This window comes from Coffea eugenioides, chromosome 2 (genome assembly GCF_003713205.1).
Source record: "Coffea eugenioides isolate CCC68of chromosome 2, Ceug_1.0, whole genome shotgun sequence".
NCBI lineage: Eukaryota > Viridiplantae > Streptophyta > Magnoliopsida > Gentianales > Rubiaceae > Coffea > Coffea eugenioides.
In genome coordinates, this window is record NC_040036.1 from 4,938,959 (window position 1) to 4,966,523 (window position 27,565).

Consider the following 27,565-nt stretch of genomic DNA (forward strand, 5'->3'; position numbering starts at 1 on the left):
TCATTTACTATTGATTTTACAATATAGTTATATTTTGCAACACTAATTGGTTGCAAGTAAAATTTAGAAGTTCTATTGGAATGCTTAGAAGAACACGTATTTTTAGGTTCATTAGCGCATTTTTCTTGCAAAACAATATTCTAGAATACCATTGGATCATCATAATTAGCCATAAATATTGCAAAGTATAGAGGTGTTACAATTGATAGTTTTGGGGATAAGTCAGAAGTCTACAATAAGTTTAGGGGCAACATGCTAATCAATCATTGCGCAAAATTTTTGATCTGACATGATCTTTGATTTTTTTTTCTTTTTTATTATTCTCTTTTGTCTTTTTATTATTATAAGGATGATCTTTTGGCAGCTTTTTAAAATGGACAATTTAAGTCCTTGTGCAAAAACTTGCATCGTATGATTAAAATGTTTATTCTTTCACTAATGGTTTCAACCAAATCATGAAGGCCTGTCTTCTCCTAATTTTATAGATAAATACTTTTTAAATTTCGATTAACAGCGGATCTACAATTTATTTTTGGTTATCTCCAAGATACAACTCTTAAAAGTTCTTATAAACCTTGGACAAAATGCAGTTTAAATTTGGCTTAAGGACTATCTCGATAAAAAAATAGAGGGGCAGAACATAGGGAAAAGAGTAACTTATAGTTTCCATAACTCTTTAAGTAAATAGCCAGTGCAATTTTTTTGGAGACACGGTCACAAAATTTTCATTCTATTTTTTTTTAATATGCCCATACGTGATAAGATGATCTCAATGACAATAACCGACAATAGATGGGGAAAATTAAAATTTTTTAAAAAAAGAGATAAGAGCACGTTTAATCATTTGGGAGCCCAGTGCATTTTTTTTTAAATTTTTACTCATTTTGTTGTTTCTTTTTCTTTTAATGTGTGCGTGAGTAGTGTTTGATAAACTTAATCATGAGTTGGGTTAATTGTCGCCATCGTCAGTGGCATGTATAGATCACCGTATATATATATATATATATATATATATATATATATATATATATTTTTTAGAAAAACAAAAAATGATGAATTTGTTTTTTCTTGTATTTTACACCAAGAATGATTAGTTACGTCCTGTATACATTACTAGTTTCGAATTTTGTATGCACAGAGTTATTTGGAATCAAATGATTTTCATACGGAACTCTTATAAAGTAATTTTTTGTTATGCAACGATACATTTAATTTAGTTTAACATACACCTATTCTTACTCGGCAGAGTCGGTGATTAGACGAGTGCGCCACGCACCTGTATGGATTTAGAACTAATCTCATATAGAGGCATATTAATGGGAAGCATGGTTAGCTTAGATGTATCAAAGAATTGTTGCACTGAAATAAATTCTTTAAACGACAGCGCACATAAAAAAATTCTTACAAAAATCTAATAAAGTACTTGAATTTTGCTGTAGCTCATCCCAGGTAATTAAAATCTGTCCTGAATTTTTAATCCTTAAATGCCTGTCTGTCCACACCGACAAACGTAGAAGGTGTTGACCTGAGATGAAGCGTTTTCTTTCATTGGTCGCCTCCCAAGTAAATAATGCATGAAAATTCTATCCCCAATCAAACCTTTGCCCAAAATTCACCTTCTTGGACCAAGGCCAATGACCACTAATTAAATGGAAAGGTGGTTTAAAAAATAAAATAAAAGAAAGAAAAGAAACGTATTACCTCGGGCTAAACGTAATATACTGGACCCGGACAGTCCGGCCCAAGAAAACCGAGAATTAAGAGCGAGAAGTACCAGTGCTCGGCCCACAACTAAGAAAAAGGAGTGTGCTTAGTAGTCAGAATCAGTGGCAGCTGACGTGCTTCGTCTTCGACTCGCTACTGCGGCCGGCCGTCGTGGGCAATCGACTGTTGTGGTGTGCAAGTCGACCATAATAATAGTGAATCCATAGAAAGCCCTAAATGTGAATTTTTGCAGCGTTTGGAAAAGAGACAGAAAGGGGCGGGGGTGTTGGGGCTTGGGAGGACGGGTTGATGGGGATAATCAGGAGCAGCTTCTCGTTCATAGCGGGTACAGTTTGCGGAATATACATAGCCCAGAACTATAACGTCCCAAATATTAGGAATCTTACCAACGAATTCCTCTTTCGGGCGAAAGAAGTCGAAGAAAAGTATCGCAAGCCCAAGAAGCCCGGCGACGGCGTTTAGTTCAATTGCTTTTCTTTTCTTCAATTATGATCCGGTGCGTTTCTTCCTCACGCCAACCATTTATTTTTCTTTTTCGTTTATGTTATGAGCTATACAGTTTCTAATTCAGTCGTTAAAGTCACCGGAGATGTCTACAGTGATTTCGCATCCCAATAATTTGATTGTATATTTATTTTTTAAAAAATTTAATATGTCTGTTTCGGCGTAGTAATACTGCATGCGTGTATTATATGTGTTTGATTTTCACTTTCATATTGCTGTTCCACACGTAATGGAGGTCATCACCGTATGAATCTGATTGGGGCGAGGGGCCTCATTTCTCTTTCTATCTGATTTATTGGTGTCACTGGATGAGAGTTCGTCATTTGAAATTACTGCAATATATGCACAAGAACCTATCAGAGGGTTATGCAATTTTGCTAGATTCTTGACAGATTTATGGAGGTGAACCTGAACTAGATACTCCTTATATTTCTATGGAGTATGGTGATGATCATGCTTTCTACTGTAAATTCTTATTCCGTTAGAATGCACCACTGTTTAAAGAATAGTTCAGGGGTTGGAGTTGGACCTTTCTATGGATTTAGCAGTTAAAGCGTTTTATCCAAAACGCTGCATTTGCTATCATGCTGTTGACTTGTGTTCAATTGCATTTCGCATCTGAGTTCCACTAGGGGACCTGTGCTCCATTCCTTTTCTGGTGCTTTATTTCCATAAACAACAAAAATTGAGATAAAAATTCTTTTATGGAGGTGTACATTGGATCGACATTGTGTTGGTAGAGAGAATCTCATATGAAATGGAGGATAACGTGCTAATGCTACAAATCTCCTCAACTCTCTATTAAATTGTGAAACAATAGCTGCAAGTTTAGTGACTTTGCCATCTCCATGGCATTGAATGATATACTCCAATAGAACATATAACAAACCTTCAGTTTGATACTAAAATGACGGTATATCTAGTTAGTATTCGATGAGGATTTGTCCTTCGGATGGTTTGGTGGAGAATTGTATGCTTGATGTTAATTGCTTAGTGAGTATAGCATTTCTCTCTCGATCAATGTTCAAGTTTCTTTTCTCTGTAATATGGTGATAGGAGTGATCTTGTCAAGTGATTCTACCTAGCTCTGGAATGACATTCTGTACCAGTGAAGTTGGATACAGGACTTTGATTGGAACCCATTGTGCTGTATGATAGATATAGAATCGCCTTATTTCACATGAGATCCTCAGTGCCACTTTTCCAGTGGCAATTCATTGCCACTTCTATATTTATGCCAAGTGTCCTGTTTATTTAATTTGTCATGTGCTATTTATTTAAATTTCTTCTATCATTACGTGATAAGTGGGATTGACACTGAATTTGGCACCGAGTAGTGGCATAGAGGATCCCAACTGGCCTTATTTAGGTTTTAGTGGTTAGATTTGTTTGCATGCAAGCCACATGCTTAGAAATACTTGCTGTTGTACTTGCTTGGTGTTTATGCTATTGATGGGGTGTAATTTTTCCTATCTTTCAGTCTTATAAGGGCTCTTAGTGTTGAATTTGGCAGGTCGATTAGTTGGTTTCATTTTGACTGATACAAGAAACTGCAGTGGTGGAACAGGATATCTCATAGTTTGGTCATTATTTCACTTTTTTCTGGTGGGGAGATGGGGAGTTAAATATTTGCTGAATAAGTGGTTAAATCTTGTGAGGTGATTGCTGCCGTTTTGGTCAGTTACTCGATTACTGAAAATTCTGATTTAGTTGTTTTATAGTCTTTCCATATACTTCCTGGTTCCTTGTCTGTAGTAACATCTTTTACTCCCCTTCAGATTACGCACCATGAAATGAAAGCCTTACATGTCTAGCTTAGTTAATCTGTTAAGGATAACCATGTTGCCATATGCTTGTCACAGAAAAAAAATTGATTTATGAAAGAAAATCGCTCTCTGAGAATGTCTTTTCAGGTGCCATATGGTAAAAACATGATTGAAATCTGTTGCAAATACTCATTTCTCAAGATTAAATAGCAATATTCATTTCTGCCCTATCTTGTCATGGCGTTCAATACAATTATACAAGAATCAATTTTACCACGTCAATAAAAAGTTATATGAAAAGTCACATCTTAGCTAAAATATGAGCAGGAACATTTCCTAGTCCTTTTTACTGAAACACTTTGACAAAATCAGAGTCAGCCATCATGAACCTAATAACATGAATCAAATTGCCAATTAAGGACAAATCAGGTTCACTACTTTTGATTCTCTGCACGATATTCAGTGCATCCCCTTCGAGTAGGAACTAGGAAGAATGTAATTCCATAGTCTTTGGCTAACTGCAGGGCATTGAGAAAAGCCAAGGCCTCCACATGATCTGCGCTATAAGCTCCTGAAATTCTTTCCGACATTGCTGCTTCAATTTGGCCTAGGTGGTTCCTTAACACTAATCCAATTCCAGCCCCTTCATCTGAGAAAGCTCCATCTACGTTTATTTTCAGAACGTTTTTCTTCGGAGCCATCCATTTGTTATGATCACTAGGACTTTGAAGTTTCTTAACACGGTGCAGATTCCAGAACCCCTGCATGTAAGTTCTAGCAGTACATTTGATAATAATTGGATATTTTATTATTGGGAAAATCGTTCAAAAAGTTTTGTACATTTCGTCGAATGAATTTTTTTTTTTTTTTTTTTTATCTTTCATCTTTAAAATATTAATTTTATGTTTCTCACAAATTTAAGTAAGCAAAATTTTGTCCCAATCTAAATTTTTAATCACTTTTTAATTTGAAATCACCATATGACCCACATGCAATCACTTTTATGTAGAAAAAAAATCAAAATTTACTTTTTTTAGAGGCAAAAGATGAATATGAATTAGATCGGATTCCACTTTTTAGGAGAAAAATGAATAAAATTCAAGTTAGATCCTACTTTTTTAGGGGTGAAAATAATTACGGATCGGGTCATTTGTTTAACCATAAATGAAACTCAAATCTTTTTTGCCAAAAAAAAATGACAATGCGTAGATTACGTGATGAATTTAGTGTAAAAATTGGTCACAATTTAGATTGGGACTAAATTTTATCGTGTTGATTTTGTAAGGAACATAAATTACTATTTTAAAAATAAAAAAAGAAAAACTTCTTTTAGCAAAATATGTGAGGAACATTTTGAATAAATTTTCCTTTTTTATTTTTACAAATTTATTTATTTGCATCGCAAATACATTTTTCAACTATATTTTTGTTTCGCATACATCATATCAAAAAAATGTTACAGTATTTTTTCAAAAAATTATTTCAAATAATCTCCTATCCAAACACGTTCATTATCTTGTCCGTTGCAATTGGACCAAGTACCATCAGCAGTAATGCCCGCCTCCAACTCCCCTCGTCTCCCTCTGGAAAAGAAAGAACACAAAGAAACAGTGGAGCGGTGGTTTGGAACCGGAAACTTCCACTTACAGAAGAACTGAGAAAGAAAGTCCGAAGACAGAAGGGTGACTCACTAATGACCGCAGTAATTTGCAAAGGTGGCGGAGTGAATCAATTAGAAATCCCAAAATGGAGGAAAGAAGGCCGAGTTCCAAGTTGTAGTAGAGATCTCTTGACTACTAATTGGCGTTTACCAATTAGCGATTAGCATAGTCAATTGGCTCATTCATTCTGTAACAAAATTGCTAAACAAGCATCAATTGAAAACGATTGAAACCATGTTGATGATACAGGAATCTTTTAATAACCCATCTAAAAACATATGCCGATTTCATTCGTCATTGGAGAGATGTTTTTAACCCCAGATAAGGAGCCACTGACAATAAATGTTCAATCAAAATCAACAAATGCCTGAATGTAACCTGATATGTTGTTACACTGAGCAGTCATACATTGCAGGCTTTCTGCTTTCTATCCACGCCTTATATACATGAAAAATAAGTATCAAGATACACAGCCTCAAGTTGCTAACATCATACCCATCTGTTCTTTTCAAAGGGCACACCCAGACATCAGAACAATTTTTGAGAACCTTCCGAGGACACACAATTTAGATACTGTCGCATATTCGCCTGGTTTGCAAAATTTCTGAGAACCGATTAGTAAGTTGTTTCAACCTGGAAGGAGGACATAAAACACCCTCTCCTGTCTTGGTTTTTAACACCAGAAGATTCTTCACCTCTTCATGTGTATCATCCGAGGATTAGAGCTAAAGCAAGAATATACACAAGCACCATTAAATATGTTACCTCCCCAAGAACAATCACACTTCAACAGGAGGCGGCCCTGGACAGGACCTCGACTCTTGAATCTTGGTAGCCACCTCTGACACAACAAGCCTAGTAAGAAGCAAACCCGCAACTAGAGCAGCTGCCATGAGCATTGTGAAAACTGCATTCCAGCTCTTAGCTGAAATGTACCCTGTTAGCAGTGGACCGATGGCAGCTCCAATTGAACCAGTGCCATCTATTATTGCAGTAACAGTTGCTAAAGCCCTGGCGTTGCCTTTCAATGAGCTATGTGTTCCCAGGTCAGCCGATACAGCAGTTGTGATGAGAGCGTAAGGTCCATTGACAAACATGCCGGTGATCAACATGAGGATGATATTCATGGTCATCGAGATGTTTCCATAACTTCTGTAAAAGAACAGAGCAGGAATAGCGCAGTACATAAAGCTCGCAGCTGTTATAGCTCTAGCATTTAAATGATCGGAAATATGACCGGCTAGAATTCCTCCAACAACCCCTCCAACATCAAACAATGTCGACAGGTTTCCAGACTCTTCATCAGACAAGTACCTTGCATCTATAGCTGCAGCCCAAAAACAAAGAGAGGTCAATAAAATGTATCAAACAGCTTGTATTGAAAGGTGACCCGCACAATTGTGGAACTAAAAAGGCAATCAACTAAGGTCTGCTGCCTGAATTGAGGAATGAAAATATACAAGCCAATCAAAAAATCCAAGAATGATGGGTACCTGTATGGTTAATATAAAAAGGAAGCCAATACAGAAACGTATAAGCCACCAACTTGGCGAAGAATAGGCAAAGAGCAAAAGGTGCAACACCAGGAATTTTCCATGCTTCGATGAACCCAACTGCAGACTCCACCTCTTCCTTCTCTGATCTGAGAAGAGGTTCTGATATTTCCTCGCCATCTTTTTTGGGAGAGCATTCTTCATCTTCTTCATCATTGTTGGCCCCAACAGACTCCGGACTAACAGGTAAGAAAAGGAATACCATCAAGCCAATGAAGGCAATTCCCAGACCAGGAACAGCAGTTGACCATCCCCATCCATACTTTAATAAAGCCGAAGCAACCAAGGACCCTGTAATGTTACCCACAGAAGTGTGAGCATTCCAAATGCCCATTATAAGCCCTCTCTTCTTCTTCCCAAACCAATTCCCAACAACTGCCACCACTGATGGCCATCCAGTAGATTGGAACAATCCTGCCATCATCTGAACTATCAAAAAGTAGTAAAAGATGTGGACATTCCCCCAATACCCAACCCCAAAAAGGGCTGTGAATACACCAGTTCCAACCATTCCTGCAGTTAGGAATAGTCTAAGATCCATTCTATCACCCATGTGGCCAGAGAAATACATTCCTATGGCATAAACAAAAAGAAAGGCAACATCAAGTTCACCAAGCAATGATGTGCCATCTGGACCATTGAATGGTGGCCAACCATTTCCAAGCTGAAGCAACAATTTGGTGCTTTTAGCTCCTGATTCAGGATCAAGTGCGCTCTTGACAATGCTGGTAGTTTTCCGAGTAGCATGGAATGATGCGTAAGCAAAGAATGTTACAATTAGGACAACGGCTTGATAGGTGTTGAAAGAAACTGAGGTTTTCTTTAATTTCTCAATCAGTACAATTCCCCGGGGCTTTCCCTGGTTTTTCTCCGCTACGGATTCTGAAGGGGAACCCATCAAAGGCTTTTCGAATGGAAAATATGAGGTGAAGCGTAGGTGAAATGGTTCTCTTACTAAGCCAGAAGCAAACCTGAAACAGGGAAAAACAAAAGAGTAAGAGATCGGATAATGATTATTTTTGAGCAGATGAGTTGCTAAACATAATTCAGTTCAAATAGTATGGAAAAGAACATTAAAGCAAAGCCCTCATGTCTCGATGCAAAAGATGAGCAGGTCAACAAGAGAAACAAGTTACACCATTAGATAAGCTGTAGTGTCTGTTTTGCCAATTCAAAGATCAAACTTTTTCCCAAAAAATCAATAGCAAAGGGTTTCATGCGGGTACTTTGAAGAGAAAAGGTTCAGGGGTTCGGTATCTGTAAAATCGAGGTGGCATCCGGGTTAATTTGTCTTATTTGCTCGGAAGATTTCGATACCTCTCCAACTGTCAAGAGAATCTTTAATTTTTTTAGAACTCAGAAGAGTAATCTTGACACTGTCAAACAGCTAAACTAATCGCTCCAGCAAGAACTCCAGCGCAGAATAATCCCTTTCGCCATCAAAATCAAGGCAATGAAAAGAATCTGACAAGAAAATATACCCAAAAGCACACCTAAAAGAGAATGGAAGTGCAAATTAAAAAGTAAAAAACCGGATGTATTGCAGTACAGAATCAGATAGTATAAGGGAGCATCCGTGCCCGAAGTCACCAAGAGGACTGAACCCAATAGTACTAATTCACGCATGAACATAATCAACAGGGGAATCAGAGCTTAGACAAGCAAAACAATCTGAATAGAAAGTCGGTAAGTTTTTTGCCCGAATGCATCGGACAAACTGATAATTCACGCATGCACACAATCAACAAGGGAAATCAGAGCTTAGACAAGCAAAACAATCTGAATCGGACAAACTGAAAATAACAGAATCTTGTAACGAAGTTATACGTGGTCCAAAGAACAAGATAAGTTCGTGTATTTTAACCAAAATCTGAAACCGTCGGAAAACTCGAAACATAACAATATATTCTAGAAAAAATCTTTCGAAATTTGTCAAGCCAAAATATGCTCGGCAGCAGCTCAAAAACAGCAGATAACCATCCTAACCAACCTTTTAAAAAACAGAACATCAATACAACGTCAGAAAAACCGATTGGATCAATAAAAGAATTAGGAAGCTTACGTTGCTTGTTAAGCAGGCTCAGCTGAAATGCTTTATCGATCTCTTGCTTCTCTGTTATATTTAACTCTCTTTCCTGTCTCTAGCTATGGGGGATTTTCAATTTTGACGAGGAGTAACCTGCAAGGAGTTGCTTTACCAAGCTGTAAATAGGCACACACCCTTCACTGGCTGGCTGGCTGGCTGGCTGAGATGCGAGTTGCAACGCAAGAGGAAAGCTCAATTTAAAATAGAAAATTGCCGCTCTTGAATCCCGGTTGTACCCTTAAGGGCGTCAAAGTTAACCAAAGTCTCGGGCTATCGATTTTGATGAGGTGGGAAAACTCAATAGCCCCGGTTGACATCTTTGCCCCTTGAGGGATAAGTCATAAGTCTTGATTACTTGAAATTCGTAAGACGACTTCTGTCCCCTTTACTTCTTACTTGTGGGAGAAAAATCCCAATAAACCTCTAATCTCGTAGACAATCATCTTATTGGACTAGTTACAACTTTAATTAAGTTTTAGAGTTCGGATCTATGTGAGCACTCAATCTGACTACTTTGATACGCAATTACTAATATCAGATTTCTAAATTAAACATTTTATATTAGCGCTTCTTTCACTTTATGCGAGTCTTAACTCGTAATTGTCTTGTGATAGTCATATCATTTTATCAACCACTTAAAGTACATTTTAATTTATCATTGAATATTTTTTTATTTATAATATATGCTAAAATACTTATACTAAGTATTGCAATCCAAAAAATTGTAATTTAAACGCAACCTAAGCTTCTGTGTTAATAAAAGCAAAAGATACCTCATCTTTACGAGGGAGAGAGAGAGAGAGAGTTCAGAATTTGGGAGTCTAATCCGGACATTTTAACTTGACTCTTGAGATCTTGTGATGAAGTATCCTCAAATCAATTGACTTGCATCCCGTTTGTCCTAGTAATTCGCATAAAACAAAATCCAACTTTGACTATCCATGCCTTAGAGGCATTTCTTCATATTTATAAGTTCCTTGTTAAATAAGTCACGTAATGCTTGCTAGCCTTTTTCCTTCTCCCCTTTTTTATTGAGGTAATACAGAGCTTTCACATTTCCCGTTTCCCTTTTTTTTTTTTTTTTACGGTCCGGAGGGATATCTCGGAATCATTCGGACAACGATAGCAAATGGATGTCAAACATGAAACTTTATTGTAAAGACAGACGATCAGAACCAACCGAGCTATCCACTGGAACCTCCTGTTTCCGATTAGAAACGACGCAGTTGACGACTTCATTTTTCCAAATTTTCTATGTACTCTGGATCGGAGAGGTACGTATTCTTCCTTAATGACATTAATGCTGGCCACAGGAAGAAAGTAAACCGATAATGTTGCTAAAATATAAAATCAATTTCAGTGCTGGCCAGGTGGAATTCTTGATTCGGGACGAGTAGATTATACACTTGTAATAATAATAATACGGGTGCCCAAGTGAATGTTCGTTGGTAAGGGTTTCATCAGCAGGCCAATTAGATCAGCAACATCGAATCCAGTGGCTACACCTGCAAATGATGAAAGCAGAAAACGAGAGAAACTCACTCACTCTTTAATTTTCAACTTTGTTGACAAAATTGTTCCCATTCTATCGTGTTGGTATCCTGAAAGAGAAATGTCGTTTTTTCTTCCAATGAAGTTGAAGTGCGAAAATTTTCAGGTTTTCATTTACCAAGTCGCGTTCATATCTGGTGTTGCAATTTGCACATCAAGCTTGAAAATGATGGGTGTGTTTGGATCCTTGTTTTTGGAGCTGTTTTTGAAAAACTGTTTTTCACATCCCAAATGCTACAGTAAATGTGTATTTCTAAAACAACTCCAAAAACACCATATCCAAACATTATATAAAAAACAATTACATATGTATATTTCAATTATGTATATTATATATATATATTATATTAATATAAATTGAAATATACAAATTGAAAATTATATATATTATATATTATATAAATATTTATATACATTAATATTATACATAATATATTATAATATACATAATATAATATACATAATATGTAATATTGTATACATAAATGTGTAAATATTTATACATAATATATTATGTACATTATATTATAATATATACATTATTAATGTATAATATTATTATGTACATTATTGTGTATAATAATGTCTAATAATGTTAGGTATAATATATAATATACATAATATGTAATAATGTAATAATGTATATTATGTATAATATATTATATTATGTATATTATATTATATATATACAATATTATGTATATTATACAAATTGAAAATTATATATTATATATTATATGAATATTTATATAATGAAATATACAATAAATATTACAAATTGAAATATTATATAAACACCATATTTATAATATTATAATATTTATAATTAATATTAATGTATATTATATATATTAAATATTTATATATTTATTTTTACATATTATAAATATTTTATTTTACTTAAAAAATATTTTTACATATTTATAATATATTTATATGAATATTATATATTATATAAATTATATATAATATAATATATATTTTACATTTATATAAATGTACATTTATACATAATATATATATATATTAATGTATATTTATAATATACATTTATATTATGTATTATACATAATATAATACATTTATATTAATATACATAATATTAATTTTACATTTATACATAATATTAATACATTTGTACATTTATATTAATTATATTAATACATTTATACATAATATTAATATATATTAATAAAATTATAATTTATACATTTATATAATATTCATTTGTAATTTATACATTTATAATAATATACACTTTTACATTTATAAATATATTTATAATATGTATTATATGTAATATAATACATTTATATATTTTTATATAAATACATAAATATATTTATTTATAAATATTTATAAATGTATATTTATATAAAAATATATAATTTATAATTTATAATTTATAATTTATACATTTATGTAATATTCATTTATAATTTATAAATTTACAATAATATACACTTATACATTTATAAATATATTTATATTATGTATTATATATAATATAATAAATTTATAATAAATTTTTATATTTTTATATAAATATATTTATTTATAAATATTTATTAATGTATTATAAATCCATAAATGTATATTTATATAAAAATATAAAATTTATAATTTATAATTTATAATTTATACATTTATATAATATTCATTTATAATTTATACATTTATAATAATATACACTTATACATTTATAAATATATTTATATTATGTATTATATATAATATAATACATTTATATATTTTTTAGCGAATATATAAATATATTTATTTATAAATATTTATAAATGTATTATAAATGCATAAATGTATGTAAAAATAAAATTATAAAAATACCCAAAAATATGTTTTAAAAATACCTCTAAAAATAATCCAAAAAACATCTACATTAAATGTTTTTCATATAGTTTTTGAAAAACAACCTAAAAAATAACTAATCCAAACAGACTTGTATTTCAAAAACGAAATGCTACAGTGCTGTTTTTGAAAAACAACCCCAAAAACAGCTAATCCAAACAGAGCCGATACCTTCACCGGGGAAACACAGAACAGATGCCGCATTCTGATTTCTGAAATCTGAACCAATAAAATATTACTACAAATGGGTGTCCTTTTCATTGCGCATGGATTGAATTTAACGTAAAGTGATTGCATTAAATTTTGGTGGTTGAAGTTCTGGCCACGACTAGTCTTGAGATCTTGCGTAAATTGTCATAAGATTTTATATTCAAATTGAGAATTTAACGCAAAATTTGAAATCTTTCGAATCCTTCAAAGTTATGCAAGTGACTTCAAAGATATTTAAATTTGTAATTCATCGATCCTTTTAACGTGTAAAATTATATTTCATTCATTCTCTTTGTTTCATTTTCAAAGCCATAACGCTTGTTCTCAGCAAATTAAAATGAGTTATAAATGTTTTCTTTTAAAATTTAAATATGTATTTAATTTTAAAATTCCGTTGAAAAAGTTGAAAAATATTCGTTAATGTTTAGATAAGTTAAAAATGGAACTATGTGGCTAGAAAGATGATGTATGTCCCTGTGCAACTGACTAAACTCCTTTAAAGCGCCCTACAATCTTCCAAATGAGATTTGGTCCACACATGCGATTCCCCCGCAAGTGATAAAAGGGAATGCTAATGTTTGGATTGTAAATTATTTGAAATAATTTTGTGAAAAAATTACGGTAGCATTTTTTTGATATGATGTATGTGAGATAAAAAGATAATTGAAAAATGAATTGATGATGATGCAAGTAAGTCAGTGTGCGAAAATAAAGGTACGTTTGGATTAGCTGTTTTTTGGGCTGTTTTTCAAAAACAGCACTGTAGCATTTCGTTTTTCAAATACAAGTCCGTTTGGATTAGTTGTTTTTTAGGTTGTTTTTCAAAAATTATATGAAAAAATTTTACTATAGATGTTTTTTGGATTATTTTTTGAGGTATTTTTAAAACATATTTTTGAGTATTTTTATAATTTATAATTTATAATTTTTATATTTATATACATTTATGCATTTATAATACATTTATAAACATTTATAAATAAATATATTTATATAAAAAATATATAAATGTATTATATTATATATAATACTAATATAAATATATTTATAAATGTATAAATTATAAATGAATATTATATAAATGTATAAATTATAATTTATAAATATATATTAATATTATGTATAAATGTATTAATATAATTTATATAAATGTATAAATGTATTAATATTATGTATAAATATATAATTAATATTATTTATAATTTATAATTTTTATTGTTTAAATATTTATATACATTTATAATACATTTATAAATAAATATATTTACATAATTATATAAAAATATATAAATGTATTATATTATATATATTACATAATATAAATATAATTATAATGTAATAATTGTATATTATTATAAATGTATAAATTATAAATGAATATTATATAAATGTATAAATTAATATATTATAAATATATATTAATATTACGTATAAATGTATTAATATTATGTATAAATGTATAATTAATATTATGTATATTAATATGAATGTACAAATGTATTATATTAAACATAATACATAATATAAATGTATATTATAAATATATATAAATGTATAATATATTATATATATTAAATATTTAATATTTAATATTTATATAAATATATTATAAATATATAAAAATATATTATAAATAAAATAAAATATTTATAATATGTATAAATAAATATAAAATATATAATATTTATAAATGTATAATATATATAATATACATTAATATTAATATAATCTGTATATATATATACATAATTGAAATATACACTTTAATTTTTATTAATAGATATTATAAAACAAAATTGCATAAATATATTTATAAATTTATATAAATATATAATATATACATAGTATACATAATTGAAATATGCAAATTGGATATACATATTAAAGATGTATATTTGGAATTGTTTTTGATATATTTTTGGAGGAGTTGTTTTGAAAATACACATTTACTGTAACATTTGGAATGTGAAAAACAGTTTTTCACAAAACAAATGAGGTGCAAAACTTAATTCAAGCAGAATCATTATGTAGTCTAATAAATAAAATTATATAATAAAAATGATAGTAGAAATGTCATTAACAAAAAATGAAATGAAATTAACAATTCTCTAAAATTATATAGAACCCACGTAAGTCCAAATGAAAATAATATAACCTTTTTTTTCCCTTAAAAATTGTTTAACGATGTAGAGAGGGCAATCATGTGAATTCATGTTGAAGTCAATCAGGACAGCCCCTAAAATTGCGACTGGAGCATAGCGCTGCGTTGGGGCAATATTGTCAATTGACAACCGCCGGCTTGCTTTAGAATTATAATGGAGAGAAATGGTTCAAAATGGATATTCGCACCCAGAAAGAGCATAATTCTCTGCGTGTCGTGCATATTCTTCGCCGATTCTTCCCCGACAGAATGATGGACCCCACATTTCTGACGTGGAAAACGGATTCTTCTTTGGAGAGTTTTAGTGACGTGGAATTTCACTTGAACAAATTGTCAATTGGTTGGACAAAACGTCTTACACCGCATTTGCCTGCCTGTCTGCTTCCCCATGACATGCTTGGCTTCGCCAGGAATGCAGGTCGGAATGGAAGAGATCTATTCTTCCACCGTCTAATCAAAGCCCAGTTATTATTTTATTTTAACCAAGAAAAGGAAAGGTAATAAATTATAGGCCCATCCCTTTAACTGTAAGAAAACGTGGAGCAAATTAAAAGGTCGATCTGAGGTTGACAGGCTAATTACTTAAAATATTCCCTTATTTAATACAATATTCCCTTACAATTAAAGTAGTAAATATAACCTACTTTATTTAATACAGTAAACTTTTCCACCAATAATTATTTTGATATATGTCTTGAATGGTATTATAATTAATGTAAAGGTATAGTGATTAGTGACACTTCAAATATTAATGTAAGGGTATTTTAGAAACACATTAAACTATATTTACTTTTTCATCAAAGTTAACTAATTTTTTAAAATTGTTCTAGAAAAAAATCAAGACTATCAAAGTAGGACAGAGGGAGTATTACTCAGCAAACTTCTTTTATTAGTTCAAGAAAATTCAAAATAAATATTCAAAAATAATTGGTATAACTTTACATAGCTGCTAAAAAAATCAAAATAATCAAAATGGGACAGAGCGAGTATTTCTCAGCAAACTTCTTTTATTAGTTCAGGAAATTCCAAAATAAATATTCGAAAATAATTGGTATAATTTTACATGGCTTTGTGAAAGGTATGGCCAGACTTTTAAAAAAATGAAAGAAAGAAAGAAAAAAACCATCTCTGTACCACGGCATGGTTATAACGAAGAGAAAATTTTATTCATTCACAGACTTTGAGTATGTCCTTTATTCATTCAATGACTTTTTTTTTAAAACTTTTTGCAGGAGGCTGCCGGGATGTAGCCAGTGATCTTTAAAAAAATAAAATAAAATAAAATTTTGTGTCAGGTGCGAGGCTGACACAGCCCGATACCAATAGTTTGATATCACAACCTTGTCAGAGTCGTAAGTGCCCGATTTTTTTTTTTTTAATAATATTCTAAGTAATTAGCCAGGTTGACACGACAAAGTGAATTTTTTTTTTTTTTTTAAAGGTTAAGAAATGGACTTCGTCATACAGCCAATTAAGTCATCTCATCAGAAATATTTGAAGATCAAGTGTATAATTTTAAAGCAATCCTTATTATTAGTTGGGAAGGTTAGGACACTTTTGACCGTATTCGCATACTTGACAAATGTGGGAAGCTCATTGCAATTAATGGATAAAATTTCGATAATCTCTCATTACCTATATACATTTTAGTATATATTGTTGCTTGTTTTCTGGTCGGGATAATTTCAGAAATCACGCATGAGGTTTCTGACAATTTTACTAATCTCCCCTGAGATTTGATAAATTACACTAACAGCCTTTGATAGAATAAGGGCCCATTTGCTTACTGATGAACCCCAACACATTATCTGAAATTAGAAACTAAAACATAAGAATTAAGTAATTATGGCACAAATCAATTAATTAACAAAATTATCTGTTAACGGCATGAACAATAATGTGGAAAACACAACATTGCTCCATTTTGTGATTAACAAAAGTTGACATGACCATATTTCAATTGTATATCAAAAAAGCTGGGGTAGAACGAAGGAAACACTGAGGAAAGAAATAAAAAAATAAGTTTGTTCTTGAGGATTTTTTCCCTTGGTTTATAAACTAAATAGATGATTTTTTTTGTATCCAAGTAATTTTGTGGAAGTGACTGAGAGAGAAGGTAGAAGAGAGGCAAAATTGGAAGTTCTTTTTTATGCAAAATCACAAAAAGCATATCCTAAGGCAGGTAAACAATCTCTACTATTGTCAATTTAATATTTAAAAATTATAATCTTATTTGAAATTAATGAAATTTTCCTAGAAAATTATAATTGCAAAACATCTTCATTGATAGTTATTTTTGCTAGTACACATTGACAGGAATGCATAAGACGCATTTGTGGAAAAAAAATGTCATCACTCTCTTGAAAGTATTTTTTTAATCATACTTTTTTTTTGGAGATGAACTACTTTTGTCACATAATCATAAATCTCAAGGGAAGTGGCCCCGTTTGGATTGCATTTTTCTGAATTTTTTGTAGAAAAATTACTGTAGCGATTTAATATATGTGAGGTGAAAAGACGATAGAGAGATGTGTTCACGAAAAACGTAACAATTTTTTTGAGAGAAATCGCAATCCAAACAGGGTAGTATAATTTTCTAAAACTTGGGAGAGATTAGTGAAATTGTCAAAAACCTCAAGAAAGGTTTTTGAAATCATCCCTTTCTGGTATGGAAAGATGAGACACTTCCGTTATGAAAGCAGTAACGCATACGCAAGTACATTTGATGAAAGTTCGCAGATTTAATCATGGCATATAGACAAAGTTGGTTGCCACATGGCAGTTTTTTCCCCGATTTACAGTTTTTTTTTCTTTTTTCTGGATTCTTCAAAAAATTGATTATTATCATCTGAATTGTGGAAAGTAATGGGTTAAATGATGTAAAGGGAGAGAGTGTAAGGGTGAGATCTAAATTCTAATCCTCCGAATCTAGTGAACTATTTTTAATTTTGTCATCTAGATCATCCTTGTGGGAATTTTTCTCTTTTCGGAAGCTGCCTGAGAAGTTTCGTTATCTGGTCTATTCGATTGATGTCACATTTGTACCGACCTCAAATCTCATCCGTGGGCAGTGGGCCAGTCTTTATTCGAAAGTAACGAACTTTTCATGCTACGTCACAAATAAGTGGGTGCCACGGTATTTTATTTTTATGGGCTAGTCTGAATGGGCCAAAATTCGTAGAGGGGCACCAGATGCTAAGAAGAAGGCGATGGATGAAATATGTGGTTCAGCTGGTATTTCCGTCTACTCTTCCATTTTGAGAATACTTTCCTACGAAAACTTCTCATTTTTGGATTGCTATTTTTTAAATATTTTTGTAAAAAAAAATTATTGTAATGATTTAATATATGTGAAATAAATATACATTGACGGAAAATGTAAGAACTCATTGATAGAAAACTACAATTCAAACACATTTTTAGCTGAAAACTTCAGTACTAAAAGCAATTGCTTCAGCTAAGTGAGTTTTTTTTTTAAAAAAAATTATATATACTGCAGAAAGCTAATTAGCAGGGAGAATTGAATATTTGACAACATCTCTCACCAACAAATTCAGACGGCTTTTTTTTTTAAAAAAATAATGAATAATGATCCATATCACGTATAATTATGTGATGCATCAAATATGTTGTCCAGACAAGGAGGTGATCCTTCTTTGAATAGCTAGAAAGACAAGTGAACTACTGAGACAACTAAAGCATCAGAGACCCTCGGATAGTATAATAGCTACTTTGATTGATGACATTTCTGGCATGCAGAAGTTGTTTCACATGTGTTCTTTTTGCTTGGTTAAGAAAAAAAGTATGAAAAGTAATAAAAGAGTTAGCTCCTATGCCTTAGGCATTCTTTTGGATGAGTAATGGAATTTTTCTCAGTGTCATTACACACTAAATGTACAGTTTTTTGAGCCATTGCTCGCATATATAAGCTCCTTTACACTGAATGAAATTATCCTAACTTTTCGACCAAAAAAAAAAAAGAAAAAAAGAAAGACAAGTGACCATTATATAGTGATTCACCATTCGCCATACAAATTCGAGGGAAATACTCAAGAAGAATTTAATTTTGATGGTATTGGTTCAAGAAGAATTGAATTTTGATGGTATTGGTTGTGCATAAAGATGTATTGTATAACATGCACCAAAATTCACACTATATCAGAAGTCGTCCGTTGCAGTCTCAATATTTGTGGTACAAGATCAACTTTAGAATAGAGGCCCGTGATCTGCCATGTTGGTCCCCAACAAAGAAACGTCTACTTTTTCTTTTTTTTTTTTTGTCAGCAACGGTACATTTGTATAACTTACTATATCCTAATCTAGGGGGAGGGGGTGCCTAAGGAGGCTGTGGTGGGGGCTAGTGGGTATACAGACCCAACTAAATCAAGAGAGTGCTATGACACAACCCTTAAATTTTTTTCGCTGCAAGTGAGGTTTGAACCCTCAATCTAAGCCCAAGGAGTGACTTAAGTCCCTCCTGGTGGCCACTGAGCGAATGGCTCAGTGGTTAAAGAAACGTCTACTTGAGAAGACAGAATACTAGCCCGATGATGCTAAGCGCCAAAAAATCCGTTGAATACGGAAAATTAAGTGGATGGAGGAACAGGAAATAAAGCGACCCTCCGATTCCAAATTCATACTCATCAGATTGGCACGAGAATTGACTTCCCGCCAATACTGAAACACCGCGCATTGCCGCCCTAAGGTTCCCTAATTAAACTTATTGTTACCATTCATATGTTTTTGACAAGTTGAATGCCAAATTGAGAATTCGAAGACCCTGGCAAAGTACATAGATTCGAACAATTGCTTTCATGGGCACAAGTGGAAAGCTAGTTTCGGATTAAATTTCCCATTCCTGCACAAGGGAAAAAGTACTCCCAAGAAGAAAAGACAGAAATCTAGCAGGCCGTGTCAATAGGCCCAAGCCTATCTAATTTGTTCAATAGGGCTCGATTCTTCACTCTACATGGGACGCCGGCAAAACAAATGGATTGTTCATGGCCCTGATCATCAAAAGCGGAATCCATGTAATTTTTTGTTTCTTGTTCCAGTGTCATGAAAAAAACAGGCCGGCCCAAAATGGGGATTATGTTTATTCCATAGACCAAACTCCAAAGAATCACAGAGGACAGGACAGCAGCTATTAGGGTAACAGATGAGATGGGGAAATGCGAAGAGCAGCATCGCATCTTCGTCAGGATGATGATCTCCGTTCTTTATCCTTTTCTTACGGTACACTTCTGTTGAATGAGGAGTTAGATTACTCTTGAATGTGGACCAATTCTTCTTATCTGTCATGAGCTGAGAGCTGAGGTGCAACGTTGCTTGCTTTGTTTGTTTTATTTCCCGATAATCAGAATTAGTACTTTTTTCTTTGACCGGTTCTTCAGCGGAGGAGTTGTGTTTACCAGATTTCTTCCGACTTAAATTTTGATTATCGCCAAACCCTACAGTTGAATGCTTGATAGAAGCTCCGGAACCGGGACACCAGCGAGCCTCCTGAGCCATGGCAAATGATTCTTCCTAGTTCTTTCTCCAGGAGTGACTTGAAGCGAAAAGGCATAACTTTTCTCACGGGCCTGAAGAAATCGGAATTCCCAAGGCAAGGATGAAATGAAAGATTGTAGCAAGGGTTTGCGAAGGATTAAAATAAGAATGATCTGGGTTGAACATCCCCTAATTCCAGCCAATGTCAATGCGACGCAGGAAAAGTCAAAAGGTTGAACAATTACCATTGTGGTACCAACAAATGATTTCTGCGGGTATTTTGCATCAAATCAAAACTATATAAGATTGACATGTCCAATCACACTCGAATTATCAAGCAATTAACTATTTTGCATAAACGCATCTTCAACATACTGCTGCTCAAAGAAAATAATACAGAGACCACCAGCCAAAAAAAAAAAAAAAGCTCCATGCATATGTCAAGGAAGATGTACCAACAATTGATTGCATGAAAAACCCACATGTCCATTAGAATCGCATCACGCAGCAATACTAAGATCAGTCCATTTAACCAGTCAGCCCTCAAAAAACCTTTAAAACCTACTGCCCAAAATTTATTCCACCTCCCCCACTCATTAGACTATGCTACTATAAACAGACAAATCAGTACCGAGTCAAACTCAAGACAACGCGGGTTCACTGAACATTAACATGGAAAACATCACTCCTCTCCTCCTCCTTGACTCTTGGAATGAAAACCTTGAGGACCCCATTTTTCATCTCAGCTTTGACCCCATCAGTCTTGTAGGTCTTCTCAGGAAGATCGAGTCTGCTCGAGAATCTCCTTCCCCGTTCAGCATCCTCAGATTCCTTCTGCCCTTCGCCTTTGATGATCAGGGCGTTCTGCTCCACCGAAACTTTGACGTCCTCCTTCCCCAACCCTGGCATGTCCAACGACAGGTTCAGCCCTTCGGCAGTCTCCTTAATGTCCCACCCACGACGGACTCCAGATGTAAAAGTTGGCTCACTGAATTGGTTCACCAGGTCCAAAAGTTGGCTCACGCTCCTCGTCAAGAATGGATCAAAAACTCCTGCACAGCCACCAGACAGAAAAGGAAAAAATAAAAAAGGGTTGAAATGGCTGATAAGGAAAAATAGGGCGGGGTTTCAAAGCACATAAGCGTATTCCTAAGAGAGAAACAGACAAAAAAAAAATGCGGGAAATTCATTTGGTACCAAAGTAAGGTGAGTAATCGCGGCGATTGTAGAGAGGACGATTGGAGCGGCGATCGACGTCGAGACCGCGTTCGTCATCGTCGTCATCGTAATCGCGAGCGACGTTGGTGTTGAACAGACGCGATGACGCAGCAGACGCAGCCGGGCGGAGGGAATTGACAGAGCGGCTGAGAAGGGTCGATGAGACCAGCCTTTTCAAAGCGAGGGATGCAGCCATCTGACCAGCTGATTCTCGTCGTCGATCGAAAAGAGGGGCAGAAAAAGGAAGCGATTCACAGAAGAGTTTCTTGAGGGTTTTTTCTTAGGTACTATCGAGTGTGCTTCACGCTATCGGAAAGGTGAACTGTGTGGTAAATATATGACAGCTGACTGAGTTCGGAGAATTTACCAGATGAATCTAGAGGCTCCTGGAACCATACACACAGAGTCGCCTTCCGCCGACTAAACTAGCAGGGCTTGGCGGTTTGGCCCAATACGGCATTGCTTGCTCAGGATGGAAGGGGCTTGTATTGGGTTGGACTAGTAGCTCACTATAATACTTCTGGAGCCCATCTGAAATGCGTAGGTAAAATAAGGTAGGGAAATTTTATTGAACATCCGTTATCCAAATCATTTTATTTATTTATTTATTTTGCCATAGTTTCCTGTTTACGGCCAACGCTTTTAAAATGCGTTATTACTAGGGCTCGTATATTGAACAAACTACTCGATGCTCATTACACGTAATTTGTTTATTTAAAATGTGTTAAAAATGAATCCAACTACTCAACATTCAAATTGAGATTGGCTTGGTAAAAGCATAGTTATTAAATCAGGTCTGAAAAGCAACTCGGCAAATGAGGTGAGTTAATGAATCACTGGTTCAACCAATAAGTGAGTGGTTGAATCAGTGAGTCGCTGAATATATTTAAATATTATGTTTTATATTTTTTGATATAAAATATATGGTATAAATTATAATAAACAATGCTATAGCAAATGCTCATTGAATTTAATTCGCTATAGAATAATTAATTCATATAAGAATCATCATATCATAAATTTATTTAGTAATCCATCAAATTTCAAGTGTAAAATTTTATATGTGTTTAATGTAATTATCTAGCTTATTTACGAATTTTAAGTGCAAAAAAAAGTATTAAAAATAATATTTTATCTTTAAAATGAATTATGTAATATATTATTTTTGAAATCCATTTTATGACTTATAGAGTTTGGGGGTCATAAGTTTTTATAAATATTTCAAATAAATTTGTTTTAGAGAAATACAAAAAGAATAAAGATAGAATTGACAAAACGTTCATAAATTATATAAAAAAAGTTACTCAACTAATATATGACAAGTAGTATGGTGGTGAGTATACTATAGATACATGTCTAAAGTCCCAAGTTTGAATTTTAGCAAGAACTTACTAAATTTTTTCCACAAAAGCTGGTTTGCTAACAAAACTGGCTAGGTTCTCGGTTTAATCCGGTTGAACTGTCGGGTCGTTGACTAGTTAAAGGATTACATGTTTAAACGATACAATTAAAAACCCAATCCAATCCAGTGGTTGGTTTATCGGATTGACTGGTTTGATCATTGGATCGGGACGAGTTTAATAATTATGGGTAAAAGCTCGTTAACTCTTGATTCACTAATTAGCCAAGTCATATTTAAACAATATTTTATATTCGATAACATTGAAATTCGATAAAAAAAATTCGTTCAATCTCGGTTTAATAAACAAATAAGCCAAATTTAAATAAAATTTCAAACTTGTTAAAAATAATCAAACAATTTTCATAACAATCAAAGTTGAATTGCGACCTTATTAGTGAAGCAAATTCAATGAAACTAGAGTGTTTTGATTGATTAGACTCATTTATATCCTTAGTTATTAGAACCTCCATAAGTCAAAATTGACAAACGAATCAAATGATTGATATATATATATATATAGTCAAAAAATTGCACAAATTGTCCCTTACATATCATTAAAGTAAAAGTTTAGTCTCTCAAAATGAAGATAAGTGGTTTTAATTCTAGCATCTAAAAAGTGGTCATTTTTTGTCCTCCGACGACTTTTCCAACCAATTTTAACCAGAATGTGTCGAGAATGGTAAATTTGGTAAATTTATTATTACACTGACCCAAATATAAAGGACCTATTGCTTCCATATTTGTTTTATTATTATTTGTTTTAGGCCTTTTTCAAGATACACAAAAGCCAAATATCTTGTTACATCCTTCAATTATTGATAAGCATATGGTAGAATGTTCCAAAATTTGTCCTCGAAATCATATATAATTCTAAAACAAATGCAGTATTTAGACATGATGAAGCATGCATAAACCAATTTCTATTTTGAAATACGTTTAGAAATCTGGGATTCTAAAACATACAAAATGTACATCCAACTTCCAAATACATTGTGTATTAAGTTGAGATAACTGTCTTCTAATTGTCGCAATCTTTTAACAAAAAGGTCCTTAAAATTTGCCTTGATTTTTGCTTTCTTTCTCTTTTCATTTCATGAATGCTTAAATGAAGTGAGTTCAACTAAAACTAACAAAACTTATTTTCTTACGGAGTCTTGCATGAAAGTTTCTTTCCCCTCCATTTTTCTTACTTCTATGTCTCTTCCGCGCAGATAATATATGAGTTGGATTGTTTTCTCAAGTGTTGTCAATCACAAAATAGCGCTATGTTGTAGCATCAATTGGTGTCATTTTGTAAGTGCACTTATAGTGCCTAATTAGGTAAGAAATAACTCTTAATCTTGTTTAATTAGTTATTTTGAACTTATTTATTACCCTAATTTTTTTGCCCCAAATTTCTTTATTAACAACCTTAACCTCATACGGTATAGAAATATATTCACCCTATCTTATGTCAGTTATAGGTCCCAAATTCATATTGGGAGAGGTTTTCTGCAATTATCCCTATCAAAATTGAGGTTGACTCTCATTCCCTGACTCTCATTTGTCGATCTTCTTCTCAGCCTCTCTTTCACCGATCCGTAGCTCCATAGCCTAGTTAAGTTGCAAGTTCCTAGTCGGAAACTCCGCCATTACTCTCTTCCTCGGATCGTCTCAGCCACTTCACCTCCTCTGCTATTGTTGTATTCCTCGTTCTCAGCTAGTCATTTGCCGCAATATCTCTCCATTACTCATACGGTTAGCTTCCTGTTAATTTTTTTGTTTCTTTTATTTAAAGGTTTTATTGTTTTGTGGGAAAGAATTATTAACTCTTGTTAGGATGAGTGATATGGTTTCAGAGATATTACAAGGTCTATATCATGGTTCAAAGTCGCGGTCGCGGTCGCGGCTTGAACCGTTCCACATCGGTCTCGACATATGGATCGCGGTTTCGGCGAGAAGTGAATTTTTGAAATATTTAATATTTAATATTCTAAAAATTATAAAAAATATGATAATTAAAAATAATTAAAAATTAGTAAAAATAATTAAAATTCAAGTTGACTCGGAATGATTCGGAGTGACTCGGCCGTTTCAACCCTTTACGGTGACGTCTCGGTCTGTCACGTATCTCGAAAACGTTTCGTCGCGATTTCATCTCGGACTAGGCGGAGACGGAGACGACTCGGCCGAGTCTTCGAACCGTGGTCTATATACCGGTCATAGACTGAGTTCACTCAACTATTTGCACTTTATATTTGGGTCAATGCAATAAGTGACTTGTCAAGTTGACCTTTTAAATATGAAACACGTGATGGATCTGTGATTCATTTGGCCCAAAATTGGCCCAAAAAGGTGTTGGATGACTAAAAATGAGCACATTTTAAGTTAATTGTCAATGGAGCGGTACTAAGATTTGTCCTCAATTCGAGCCGTGGCTCAAAATTGACAGTCAATGAGCCCTATAAATTCAAAAAGAGGCAATATCGCATTCTGCCACTTCCCATTCAATCGACTGCACTAAATGACCGTCCAAAGTCGCTGTTTTGTAAGTTGTAACTAAGAAACTGTAGGATATATTAATCGACCCACAAGAAGTCAACAATATAGCCACAAAACGTAAAGCAGCAGTGCGGAACGAAGACACGCAGGAGGCAATTCGCTTGATATAGTAATCGGCTCACAATCTCGCTACAATTGAGAAGCGGGCTAGTATCACATATTTTATAGGCTATAGTCAATTTCCTAATATCTATACAATCTGGTTTTTGAACCGACTAAAGAAACCAAAACACAATTGGACTCTGGATCAACAACACGCAAAAGCTTTAAGGAAACATCAAACAATTAGGAAAGCCATCGAAACAGACTTGGACAAGGACACGGCCAACAATTACTATAAAGTGAACGAACGCCCCCATCAATGGTAAAAATTCCAGCACCAGAAGTTTGATCTCTGTTTTCTGCAGTTCCAGCAGCAGGGCAGGCAAAAGAATAATGGCAGGAGTTGGTTCTAAAGCAATGAAAAGAATTAGGAACAGAGGAAACAGAATGCTGGTGAACTCGCCTATGATTTCCCTCCCTCCTGAGCTTGTTACTGAGGTTCTTGCGCGTGTTGCTTCTTCCTCAGCAACTGATCTATTTACAGCCAAATTAAGGCACGTACAAATAGAAATTTTCCAATTCAAGAATTTAGCAATTTTCTTTCTTTCTTTCTTTCTTTTTTGTGATGTTGAATATATATATATATTTATTGTTTTCAGCTGCAAGGTGTTTTCTCAAATTGCTGAGGAAAGCTACGTGTATAAACGGGTCTCACTCGACAAGTTCCCCGTTGTGGCATGGCACCACCGTCGCCAAATTGCGGCGTTCTTCAACAAGTGTAAATGCAGTAAAAATCCCGAGGCCTTGTATAGACAAGGAGTGGTATGCAATATATATATATATATTATATTAATCTTTTCGAGTCCTTTGATGCTTCAAGTTTCCCTCAGAAACAGGATAACTTTCATATAGTTGATGATGCGCTCAAATCCCAAACACTCCAGATAAAATCTACGCTGTTATGGTGACATAACGTGCTAGTTAATGTCTGATCTCTTTACGCTTCAACACTCAAAGAGATTTGAACTTATTAGTGCCGGATCATACATGTCCACTTAAAATTTACTCCGATTTTATCACTTTTTAAGACGCTACGCAAGTTTAGAGTACGTTAATTACATAGTCTTGCCAAATCTTGCGAATAAATAAAATAGGTACATATCAAATTGTTACAGTATATTTTTCACAAAAATTTCTGAAAATTGCAATCCAAACACTAACTCTTTTGGGTGTTGTATCTCATTGCAACACGATTTCCTTTTTTGTTTTTGGTTTCACGATGACCACAAATTAGTTTAAAGGTGGGCCCTTATACAGCCAAGTTGTGGTAATTAGCCAGATTACTTACGATTTAAATTCGATCCAATTGCTTAGGTTGATTTTTTCGGGGGCGAGGAACTAAACTCTGCAATCGAATGCTTGAAAGAAGCTATGGAGTCGGGACACGAGGGGGCTTCCTACGCCATGGCAATTATTCTCATCTTTTTCGGTGGTGACATGAAGCAAAAAGGCATAACTTATCTCAGGGGAATGAAGAAATCAAGAATTCTCGAAGGAAGGATCGGCTATTGTCGGGAGAGTTTGCGTAGGATTATAAGGAGGATTTGGGTTAAAAATCCGCTCGTTTTGAATGAGAGACCAAAATGCTGTACCATGCAACACGAGAAACACAAAGGCTGGACCAGGTATCAATTTGATAGAGACGACAACACCTGCGAGGCCTGCAAATGTGATGAAGAAATTGCTTACATCTGTGATGCGCTCCCTCAAATCATCATCTGACTTCAAC

General features: G+C 33.5%; 4 protein-coding genes across 4 annotated transcripts; 2 read left to right on the top strand and 2 right to left on the bottom strand.

Annotated features, from left to right (window-relative positions):
• Nucleotides 1-1,778: 1,778 nt before the first annotated feature.
• Nucleotides 1,779-4,131, top strand: LOC113762535. The gene is made up of 2 exons (XM_027306023.1): nt 1,779-2,221; nt 3,743-4,131. The coding sequence occupies exon 1, from the start codon at nt 2,014-2,016 to the stop codon at nt 2,185-2,187; it is 174 nt and encodes a 57-aa protein (XP_027161824.1). The 5' UTR covers nt 1,779-2,013; the 3' UTR covers nt 2,188-2,221; nt 3,743-4,131.
• Nucleotides 4,132-6,189: 2,058 nt separating this feature from the next.
• LOC113761863 (putative glycerol-3-phosphate transporter 1) lies at nt 6,190-9,448 on the bottom strand. The gene is made up of 3 exons (XM_027305022.1): nt 9,272-9,448; nt 7,150-8,180; nt 6,190-6,983 (listed from the first exon to the last, which is right to left on the bottom strand). Exons 2-3 carry the CDS (start codon nt 8,105-8,107, stop codon nt 6,436-6,438), a joined length of 1,506 nt encoding a protein of 501 aa, XP_027160823.1. The 5' UTR covers nt 8,108-8,180; nt 9,272-9,448; the 3' UTR covers nt 6,190-6,435.
• Nucleotides 9,449-20,928: 11,480 nt separating this feature from the next.
• LOC113760549 (heat shock 22 kDa protein, mitochondrial) lies at nt 20,929-22,115 on the bottom strand. The gene is made up of 2 exons (XM_027303178.1): nt 21,771-22,115; nt 20,929-21,625 (listed from the first exon to the last, which is right to left on the bottom strand). Exons 1-2 carry the CDS (start codon nt 21,985-21,987, stop codon nt 21,231-21,233), a joined length of 612 nt encoding a protein of 203 aa, XP_027158979.1. The 5' UTR covers nt 21,988-22,115; the 3' UTR covers nt 20,929-21,230.
• A 4,054-nt stretch (nt 22,116-26,169) lies between these two features.
• Nucleotides 26,170-27,558, top strand: LOC113754948. Its single transcript, XM_027299114.1, has 3 exons — nt 26,170-26,330; nt 26,436-26,598; nt 27,151-27,558. The coding sequence occupies exons 1-3, from the start codon at nt 26,170-26,172 to the stop codon at nt 27,556-27,558; spliced, it is 732 nt and encodes a 243-aa protein (XP_027154915.1).
• The last annotated feature ends 7 nt before the right edge of the window (nt 27,559-27,565 follow it).